The 11395-nt window shown below is 34.5% G+C and overlaps 1 protein-coding gene across 1 annotated transcript; it reads right to left on the bottom strand.

Annotated features, from left to right (window-relative positions):
• Positions 1-3483: 3483 nt before the first annotated feature.
• LOC134251264 (FAD-dependent oxidoreductase domain-containing protein 2-like) lies at positions 3484-9976 on the bottom strand. Its single transcript, XM_062733646.1, has 10 exons — positions 9638-9976; positions 8962-9145; positions 8181-8318; positions 7556-7686; positions 7356-7476; positions 5130-5360; positions 4848-5008; positions 4594-4759; positions 4206-4447; positions 3484-3809 (listed from the first exon to the last, which is right to left on the bottom strand). The coding sequence occupies exons 1-10, from the start codon at positions 9849-9851 to the stop codon at positions 3571-3573; spliced, it is 1827 nt and encodes a 608-aa protein (XP_062589630.1). The 5' UTR covers positions 9852-9976; the 3' UTR covers positions 3484-3570.
• Positions 9977-11395: the final 1419 nt, after the last annotated feature.

Below are 11395 nucleotides of genomic sequence, written 5' to 3'. Positions count from 1 at the left end.
TTAGTCGGATGTGTAGTTTACAAGATCACTCGTGGACAAAATTTTCCCAGGAAGAAGAAAAATAATAATAATAATAATAATAATAATAATAACTAGAAAGTCTGCTATTGCAAGCAATAGCATATGTCGCCCCGTATTAGACAAGACTTTCATTTTTATCATCACTAAAACAAAAGTCCATAAGCTAAGTTTGAACAACCATTGAGTTATATCAGTCCTTTCCATTGGAAACGGAAGACCTTAATTCGGTACATCCCACTCATTATTTTTAGAATCGGTAGGAGAAGAAAGTAGTGCAGGAAAATTACAAGTTCCTCAATTTGCAGACTTGCATAAAAGAAATCTGGCAGATGTACTGAACTGAGCCTCATACTTGTTAATTGGCAGTATCTTTCCTATGATAAAAGCTTGGGAAATGTAATTTATGAAGAAGATCAGCCGAATTATTTTGTGTATTGTAACGCCAGTGAGAACTCTGAAATTTCCCTCTTTCACTTTCATTTTAGAGGTTCTACCGAAAAACGAATCTGACATGCCACCATCAATTCGAGCATTTCAGCATTGCAGAGAGCTGATGTGTGTTATGAGATAATAAATCATGTGTGAACTTTCTCAGTTTAGCGGAATCATGAACATTTTCGGCGAGATGAATGTTTTGTATACAGTGGTGATCAAGGCTTTGCGAACCATCAGGAGCGGATCAAAGAATTTATGAATGAATAAAAACTATGGAAATGACGTACCAATTTTTTAATTTATACTTGCACTATCTAATGAAATGAATAATATACAAGTGATAGATATACAAGAAAACGCGAAATGATAATAAATGCAGCTGACAATCGTTATTTTTTTTTTATATAGATAAAATAAAATATTTATAAATTCAAGAGACAAAACAGAAGGAGAATGAATGATGGCAAAATATCACATGACGGGAACTGAATTTTATGAATGAAGATTTTAAAAAGTTACTTGTAAGTTGTATATGTTATATCTGTGTATTCTACTTGGCTGTGTGCTTCATAAAAAGAGGGGGGGGGGGGCGTCTTGAACATAGTAAATAGCCATAACGTTTGAACGGTAAGTACTAGGGCTTTCGTATTTCAAATATGTAATCCTTGTGAAAAGAACTTTTATTGGATACGACGAACTTTGACCCTTTGACCTAGACCTTGGAGAACACATGTGTACATCTGAATCTTTTTTTCTGTTTCGTTTCTATGGCAACCGTGAGCGACTCATTACAATTATTTTGAAAGTAGAAATCACTTTGACACATTGCAAGGAATAAACATTGAAAGTTTCAAAACGATTGCCTGAGTAGTTATTGAGAAAATCGAAATTAAAGAATTTTAACTTTCACCTGGTTTCCATGGCAATAATCGATTATATGAAAATTTTAAATACGAGTTGCAGAACTACAGATACTAATCATTAAAATAAGAAAAGTTTCATGACGAACGTTTAAGGGACCAGAGAGAACACTCTCGGACAAAATTTGTCGCTTTTTACAGGTTTCCATGGCAACGGTAGACATACTGGAACTGAACGACCTCACTGCACAACTACAACCAGTGATCGTCCTTGAAGGAAAGTTTCAGGAAGATTGTCCCAGCCATCTCCGAGAAACAGCCTGGATAAAAAAAACATGCGTACAATATCAATATGTCGTCCCCGACTTCGTTCGGGGCGACATAATAAGAAACAGAGTAAAAACAATATGTTCCCCAACTTCGTTTGGGGAACATAAATAGGAACATCTTCATCTGAGCAAACACGGACCTCCAACATCAGAGGTGGGAGCATGAGCGAGCATCCCCTGCTAACCAGCCACACCCGCCGTGTGCTCCTTGTCATGATCGGGAAATATAACGTAAAAATCCGTCCTCAATTCAGTGTATAAATGATGGACTAACAATTAGTATGAAAACGTCAGTCAGCATTGGCCCAATGATAAATTGTATTTGCTGAGAAGGTCATTGCATCAAACATAGAACTTACGAAATACGTCTTTAACGAGACTGTTGATATTCTTATTTCATCAACTTTTTTGTCAATGATTTGCTTCAATTTAGAAATTGTTCATACGTAGAGCATGCTCTTGCATATCGAATCAACTGAGAGATATAAACTCCGTATGCAGGTGATGAAGGTATAGATTGCTGCATTAGTAACATGAGTAAGGGAAAGTCGATTGTAAAGTTAAAGTCATCATGTTTATCATAGAGCTTGGCTGTTAGATTACCATTGACGTCTTTTTCTAGTAAAATATCCAAATATGAAATAGATGTGTCATACTCTGTGGTATCTTTTATCTCAAGCTCACCAGGATATATCGTATCGACATAACAATAAAAGTTACCATTGTTAATTGAGAAAACGTCGTCGATATATCTAATTGTCGAATTGAAGACAACACCAAGTGTTTTCTTCTTTTCACGTATAAGAGTTTGGATAAATTCTCTTCATAGGAATACAAAAATAGGTCTGCTAATAACGCGTACCCATGGGAATTCCGATAGATTGTTGGAAGACCTGGTCTCCAAAAACCACATATGAATCAGAAACTCAAGCGTATTTTTGATGTCCACTTCAGAGTACTTGTGTGAACAATCAGAATGTTTTTGAATAAAATAATTTTGCAAATGACCAATGACAAGGTAAGTAAATTTACAAATTCTATTTTCATTGAAAAAGCAGCTGTCAATAGTATCAAAAAGTCTGGACTTTAATTTATCGTGTGGAGTGGTTGTATATAAAGTTGAAAAGTCGCAAGTTTTTAAGCCGTTGATTTTGGTAAAATCTTGTGATTTCAAATTGTCCAAAAGTCCCTTCGAATTTTTAGATATCCACATCTGATTTACACCACTCCTTGAATATTTTGTTGAACGTTGATCTTAAAGTTTCTCCTTCACTTCTGTTAATATCTAAGTGAGGAGTAAAGAAAAAGATGTGGTTGAGTGCTATGTATATCTTTGTTTGTAAGGATTGTATGAAGTTCTGGAATCAAGTATAGTTAAATACAATTTATAGTGCCACACATTTCCAAAGTGTAATAGATTTAAATGAATGAATTACATTATAAAGTCTTCATTTAATGTCAGATTTATATTTTTGAAAAAAAAAATTACTTCTATTTTATTCTTTTGCCAATATTTTTGATAGTTTCTAAAAATAATAAATTATTTGACCTTAGCATTGTTTGCACTCACTTCTTTTTAACTATTATAGAGATATTTCGTTCTCTTAGTAATTTATTTTAAAACTGCTACAGTAGTTTATCATGAAACGGGACTCCCTAAACCATTTTAATGAAAGATAACTTGTACACATGTAGGTGAATGAATATTTTTACAAGCACAGATTCTAATTCAACTCTTTGTCATGTTTTCTGAAGTGATAAGACATAAAACATGTACATGTATTTATTTCTAAAAATCAAATCTGTTTGTTAATTTGAATCTAATGCTTTGGTTTAATAAAAATAACTGCTGTGGATAATAAAATGAATAGACTAGAGGGATATTACACTTTTAGTTAAACTGTTTTATTAAATTTATATCAAACTCAAGTGACAACACAAGATTGTGTGTTTAAGGTGTCCGTTGAGGCTAGGTACTTTGAGAAAGTGTTTGTTTGTGATCTACATTTAGTTCTGTTTTTCAGTACACGCTGTAGGAACTTGTTGAGAGGTTTGATGTGGGCGTGGGGTCTGTCCCAGTTAGCGGAGAAATCCTCCAACACGTGATGAATCCTGTCCGCTGGAGGTAACGGATCCCCTCGCTTTCTCTTCACTGTGTCTTCCTCTGTCAATAGAACCAGTTTTTATTTTTTTATGGTTATTTTACAACCATAAAATGACAAAACTCTGACTTTAAATTTGGTTGTTGAAATCCCTATGACAAAAACATATTTGTATGTAGCCTTCTCAGTTAGAGCTTGCTCTTGAATATATAGCGAATATGTTAGAAAATTAAACACCATATGCAAAGTACACCAACTATACTGTACTCAAGAGTTTCTATTGTAGTTTTGACACAACAAAACCTCAGTCGACTCCTTTATATAGAACTACATGTATTTGTGAGATGGTTAATTTCCCCCACCAAAGTTCTTGAAAGAATTAAAAGAATGGTCATGGGAATTGGAAAATTTATGAAGATGTTGATTATTTATAAAACAAAATACAATGTATTTTCTACCTTTTGGAATTTCTGTGTAGAAATGAATGACAGGATGTAAGAAATTAGAATATTCTGCAAATTCCGGTTCAGTAGCGGCCCTGTCCACACGGAACACATCTTCTTCCGGTCCGTGAAACCCCTCGCCATATTGTAACACCACCACCAGAACCATTTTATTTGCTGTCTCAATTCCGGTAACTTCACTTAGCTTGTGTATAAGTTTAACTGGATACTCCTCAATATATTCACACATTCCATCTCTGTATCAAGTAAATTTCTGAAATCAATTCCTTTCTGATGGAGAAAAATTGAATTGCAAGATACAGAGTACAGAAATGAGAATGAGTTTATACACGTGTATATTAATATATATGTATACATTATATAGGATTTAGATAATACCAACTTGTCTACCAAAACGACATCTCCTAGATATGTGAACATTTGATAGAGTCCTGAAGCCTCGTTGACTCTCTTGATAATGGCTGACGACAGGTTGGAGACGGGGAGAATTTCTGACGGCCATTTTTCTTGATGATAACGCCAGTTCAGAACCTTTGAAAGAACGCGTGCTAAAACCAATAGACAGAAGATTATGTACGGTGCACACTCTCCCTTGGGCTAAAACATTGATCACATACATTTTCATTATCTTATTACCAGAGTATCGGAAGCCATGAATGAACCCCCCTGCCGATTGTCTAAAGTCCAAAGAGTGCGCTATTGTCCCTGTGAAGTAAATACCATCCACCATCGAGGACCGGTAATCGTAATCTATAAAAGGATACTTCTGCGATGGCCTTACCGCAAAGTCTGAAATTCTGAGAGAGGTTAAAAATAATAGATTGATCTTTTGATGCACCAAAATGAAGCCAATTTAATTAGTGAAAATACTGTCAATAAGGAATTGTCAGAAATTATTGATTTTCTAATTATCTTTACTTTCTAAAAATGGAGGGATCAAACTTGAAGCCGAGGCACCGGATGATCTTGTCGTACGGGGTAAGAAGAGGGTCGTTGTCGTACTCCCCCCACTGCTGTCCCGTGGCCATGTTCTCCCGGAGGTATAGCTTACCCCCCTCCTTCACAATCTTGTAATCGTTTATATCATACTCTAGAAGACCATCCAAGGATTTCAACTGATAAGTGTCCAAAAGCTCATTGTTTACGGCCCTAGAGTTTAATGCAAGTTACAAAAAAGTTAGTTACGAGGGCTGTTCAAAACTCTATGAAATACAACACGAATATCATATGACATTAAGCTTGACTTTCTCTCATGGTTGAATCTTTAATGAATTGATATCAGTTTATGTGATCACTTTTCATCTTATATGTTCACTGTGAGAAGCTGGAAAACAAGGGCTTTTCGAGACACTTTAAAAATGAATTGTAAATAATCAGTAAAATAGAGTGAAATTAAACGCTTCTTTAAAGATGCTGTAAAAATTGTTAAGAATCCCAAAGAAATATTCACTGAAATATGTGAAATTTACAGCAACCAATGTCTGTTATCTAAACAATTATTTTTTTTTAAAAATCAGAAATTGTAGTTACCCACGTTTGTCTGAAATTCAAAAAGATACAGAAACGTGACTCCATTGATTTAAACCCTCAAAACAAATTTACAATAAGATGCACTTAACAAAAACAGCAAAGGTCTGAGAAGAGCAAAGAATTGCAAGAGGACAAAGACAGTTTATATGCCATTTTCATATATATTCGTGGTCTTATTGTTCCAATTTTTATTCGGGGAGGCAGTTCAATTTCCAGAGTAGTCTAGAAAGCAAACGTTTTGCAAAAAAAAAAAAATCGAAAGGTTTATGAGATGAAACTTATGGAGATAACGTACAGTATTCAAGATCAAAAGTTCATAAAACAACACAAAACAGAAGCAGAGCAAACGCGGACCTCCAAAACATCGGTTGGGTCAAGTGCCATGGAGGAGAGAGCATTGAGCAACCTCTACCGACCGGTCACACCTGCCGTAATGAGAGTAAGGAACTAGAATAAGGAATCCAAAGCATTAAATTTCTTCATGACAGCGTCCTAACCCCACTCCTCGAAGAGTAAATGTGTTTTGTGGATAAATAGAAAGATAATGTTTTGACACACCACCAACATTCGCCAGTTCTGTCAACTTTTGATTTGATTCATTTTTCAAAGTTAAAAACAGCTTTCAGAAAGAAGAAACAAGTCTGGAAAATCATTGGATCTGCCATATTCCAGTATACGAAGGGGCATACTCAAAAATGAGTTCTAAAAACAATCAGAAATGGTTAAAAACGTTACGGACATGTGTTTAAATCAGAAGAGAATATTTAAGTGAAATCATTAAGACTAAATCGTTGAAAAGCGTCTTTTGCTTCTTTTCGAGCACCGAGGACATTATTTATTGAACAGCCCTCTTATATATTATGCTTTATCCATAATGAAAAAAGCCCCGGAATGTGCATAACATATATTATTATCTTCACAACGCCAGGGATCCTGTGTTAACTCACTGCAAAAATACCCTGGACAAATTTCATTTGATTTGAGTGCACATGTCTTGTATTGATTATCACCGAAAGGCTTAAATGGGAAAATAAGAAAAACAATGAAGATTTGTATATTTTTACCGAAAGACGTCGCTGTGATCAACCCGTAAGTTATCGAATGAACTTTGTCACGGGTCTTACGGCAATGAGTTGACACAGAACCCCTGAGGCGACATGTTAGAAATTCTCCCAGAACATTTTTATCCATTACATGTTCAAAAAGTTGTATAGATTTTAAAAACGTTTAGTTCAAATATACATGTACTTTTGACTTCATGAAATAAAGCAAGAAAGAAAACTAGATTTTTGCTTGAATTCTATTTGACCGTTCCGTATTTTGGTACGAATTTTCCCCTCGTTTATTTGACTCTTTTTTGATATCGTCCAAATTGCGGGCATTACTTGAGATCGCCCACATAGTGGGTGCTACCAGAGATCGCCCACATAGTGGTTCTTACATGAATCGCCCATATATTGGGCCCACATACTTGTTCTTACGGCTCTTACCTGAGATCGCCCACATAGTGGGTGCTACCAGAGATCGCCCACATAGTGGTTCTTACATGAATCGCCCACATATTGGGCCCACATACTTGTTCTTACCTGAGGTTGCCCACATGATGGCTCTTACCTGAGATCGCCCACATAGTGAGTCTCCCATGCCAGACGGATTCGATGTCTGCCGACCATGTGGATGAAGTTCGTCTTGTCATAGATGGCAGTGGCGGTTTCAAAAGCAGAATTTCCACGACCTAAAATGACAGATATTGATGAATGACTTTAATACACATGGTTACTGTATAACTTACAATTATTCTCGTTTACAGTTACCCAGAATCATGACAGATTTCCCTTCATAGTCTGATGCGTTCAGTGACAAGCTCTCGTATCCGTCCATAAGTTCCTGTCCTGGGATGTCGGGAATCCGGGGCTGCCATATCCCAGTGGCAACGATAGCAACCCTATAAAGAGAAGTATGTGAGAAAAGTCATCAATAGCAACCCTATAAAGAGAAGTATGTGAGAAAAGTCAACATTAGCAACCCTATAAAGAGAAGTATGTGAGAAAAGTCAACAACAGCAACCCTATAAAGAGAAGTTTGTGAGAAAAGTCATCAATAGCAACCCTATAAAGAGAAGTATGTGAGAAAAGTCATCAATAGCAACCCTATAAAGAGAAGTATGTGAGAAAAGTCAACAACAGCAACCCTATAAAGAGAAGTATGTGAGAAAAGTCAACATTATCAACCCTATAAAGAGAAGTATGTGAGAAATGTCAACAATAGCAACCCTATAAAGAGAAGTATGTGAGAAAAGTCAACAATAGCAACCCTTTAAAGAGAAATATGTGAGAAAAGTCAACGATAGCAACCCTATAAAGAACGATTAGCTAGAGAAGTTAACAAGTCAAGACTCGCACGTAAAGAGAAAATATATACATGTAGGTGTTTACTTACCTACATAAGTACTGATTGTCGTGTTGATCCTTCATACTGATCTTTGTCCTGTTGTCTTCATGTACAGAGTGAATGTCAGATATTTCTGTGTTGTAGCGAATAGTTAGGTTAAAACGGTCAGCATATGTTTGCAGGTATCTAAATAAGGATAAATAAAACATTTTCTGCAATGCAAAGATCTTATACTAGTCTTGTATATTCAAATAGAAAACCTCAAAAATGATTATAATTGTCATTATAAGAGTGAAAATAAATTTTAAAAATTGTCATAATTTTAAAGAATGTTTGCAATTTTTTAGTAGACTTACATAGAATCACTTTATATTTTAGGGATTTATCTCTTTATGCAATTTCTGTTCCTAATTACTAATTAGTGAAACATATATTAATCCATGCATCATGTTTTTGCTTGTGTTATTTATCCCTAATCATTGCAATTCCATGTCCTTTTACAATATATTAATATTTCTATCATTTCCTGCTACCTGATTGGCTCAAACTAGATCACATGTCCTCTCCTTGACATTCAAACAGCTTACTCTATTCTGTATCTTTATATTAAATGATTAGTTTATGTTAAAAAGACTGAGGAATAGAAGATGATGCCTCCTTACATTTATTTCCATAGTCAATCTTTCTACTAGCATTACAAATGTAGTCAATCCGATGTCAAACTCTGCTTCGATATACTAGTATACACTAGTGTATATTCATGAAAAGACTTCATAAGAGTTTTTGTGTAATTATGATATATATATGATAGATTGTGAAAAATACTCACTTGACCATTACATCTGCTGACGGAAACATTTGACGTGAGAAATGCTTGAAGAGCATTCGATCGTCGTCACTAAGAAGTGAGTTCCAGTCATGACGTAGGTTGTAATCTTTGTTTGTTTTCCCTGTGTATATCTTATTGATGCTAATTAACTTCCGATGGATTGGGTATTTGTTGAAAAATGAACCTAATGTATTAAAGTTCAATATAAACAATATACCAAAAAGCACTTTTTATACTCAGTATTGCGATTTATGATCTACGTTTAATTTCTAATCATGCACCGACCTCTTTGAAAACAAACGTGTTAAACTTGTTGGATGTCTTTTTTGGATACAAAAATGTTAAACAAAATTATTATAAAATGGAATATTTAAAATGTAGGAATTGATATTAAAAGCATCTATTCCCAAGTTGCATAATTTTATTAAGATGATAAACATTGAAAAACTTGGTAAGTTTTTTTTATAGAAATAAAGTATAGAACACTTCATTTTTCAAAAAACGTAAACTATGTATCCATAAAAAAAATTCAGTTACACAAGTCTTGCCTATCAATCGATACCAAAAGAAAATTAAATGCTTTTTGGACTTTGAAGGAATCCTTGCCATTCACAATTCATGTAGAAAAAGTCGTAAAAACGCGGAACTAAGACATAGGATGAATCGCAGAATATACCTGCAGAATTAGATTTCTCGAAGATAACGTAATTTCTCTGTGACCTTTGAAGGAAGTATCCGATTTGTAAGCCCGCGGGTCCGGCGCCAATAACACAGTAGTCATGGTATACTGGGGCTGCATTAGCAGTCCAACACAGACTTAGAAGAAACACTCCTCTCACGAAGGAATCAGATGGTAGTATTGCGGGATCCATCCTTGGAAATGTTTTCATTTGGAGACCGAGTTTGGATTTGAAAAGTGTTCCGTATTTTCTGAACTTTTAATTTTGAAAAAAAAATCTTAAACCGTGTTGACTTTTCCTCTAGCTCTCATTCTAGATGATGATGATGTAAAAAATGGGAACAAAACAAAGTCCTTGATGCTTACGAATTATTAACACAATCCAACTATCATCATGTAATTTGTTCTATACAATATCCTCGAAACTAATTATCTTAATGGTTTGTTGGGGCGTCAGGGGCGGGTTTAAACTTTGTCGATATTTTTTTGTGGGGCTACCTTCAGAAATAAGCACACAGCTGTCTTGGCATTAACTATTGCAGTCGGCAATTTCCGTCACCACAGAAATTATTTTCAAATAATGATATTTCTTCCGATGTGTAGATTGATCAGATCCCAATTGCTTTGACATTTTAAGGATTCACGAATAATTGCCATTCGATCCAAACACACGGAATATTCTTGTTTCCGATAGGGTTCTTAGGCCTAACTTTGTATTTTTTGAAAATACCTCAGATCAAAATTAAATTAAAGACGTTCTTCAAATTTTGACTATTTAGCAATACCATGGTACTGAGTATTTGATAAAATGAAAAAAAAAATAATGTCCTTTTCTGATCATCGTTTCAAGCCATGGGTTTGTGTCTATTGTATTTTGGAAATAGAATGGACACAAAACCCGTTAGTGCGACGATTTCTTTGACTTGTCTTTTTAAAAATTGTATGATGGAATGATGTTCCTGTAATATATACAACAACATTGGTGGTGTTAAGAGTCACATTAACACGAAACACATTCCAACTTCCATAAATATGTTAAATATATACCGGTATATAATATAGATTTATATCATTTCGATGCTAAATTGCTAAAAATAAAGGGAAAATCAAATTTGTTAAATCCCCCCGATCGAGAGGATGCAGAACTGAAGTAATGAGGTCCTCTCATTTAACTATTGATTAGCTTTTTACAGACAAAGGCACAATATTGATGATAAAATTTAACAGAATAGAAACCAGCTCAATTACACACAATTTCAAAAAATTTTGATCAAGTGTTTCACGAGGACAATAGGTCCCAATATCCTGATTATATATTAGAAGAGTTCATTTCATATTTCCTTTGGAATTTTTTTTTAAATCAAGTCTTTGAACAATTTAATCAAATCGGATTTATATTCAGAACTTCTGATTAAAAAAGTCCAATGAGTATAAAATGTAATGAATTATCAGATTTAGAGGAGGGAACATAAATCAGTGAATCACAGCTGTTTCCCTCGGCACCCATTCCCCTTACTGACTTGTTTATAATTAAGATTTATGTTTTGGAGGACATGGTTTGTCACCTTCCGCTAAAGGAAATATATTAACCAGGTTCTTCAGAAAGGTATTATAATATAACAACATTAATTTTGTAATACAGTGCATAAGATTACTAATAGCATAAAAAATCCAACGTTTTATTTTGAAAAATTGGATATTATACATTTATTGCATGATAGTGAGGGAAATATGAAGACTTATTCAGCCAAGAAA

Source organism: Saccostrea cucullata, unplaced genomic scaffold (genome assembly GCF_032062105.1).
Source record: "Saccostrea cucullata isolate Sc308-1 unplaced genomic scaffold, CSIRO_AGI_Scuc_v1 ctg272, whole genome shotgun sequence".
Taxonomy (NCBI): Eukaryota; Metazoa; Mollusca; class Bivalvia; order Ostreida; family Ostreidae; genus Saccostrea; species Saccostrea cuccullata.
Note: the sequence above shows the minus strand (reverse complement) of the source record. Positions and strands in the feature narration are given on the sequence as shown.

Bases quoted from the DNA above. Each gene is read 5' to 3' on its own strand.
- LOC134251264 (XM_062733646.1), bottom strand. From the start codon at position 9,851: ATGAAAACATTTCCAAGGATGGATCCCGCAATACTACCATCTGATTCC. The intron at 5,361-7,355 runs GTAAGAGCCATC...ATTAAACTCTAG, and splicing joins CACTATGTGGGCGATCTCAG to GGCCGTAAACAATGAGCTTT. The intron at 4,448-4,593 runs GTTGGTATTATC...TACTTGATACAG, and splicing joins GATGTCGTTTTGGTAGACAA to AGATGGAATGTGTGAATATA.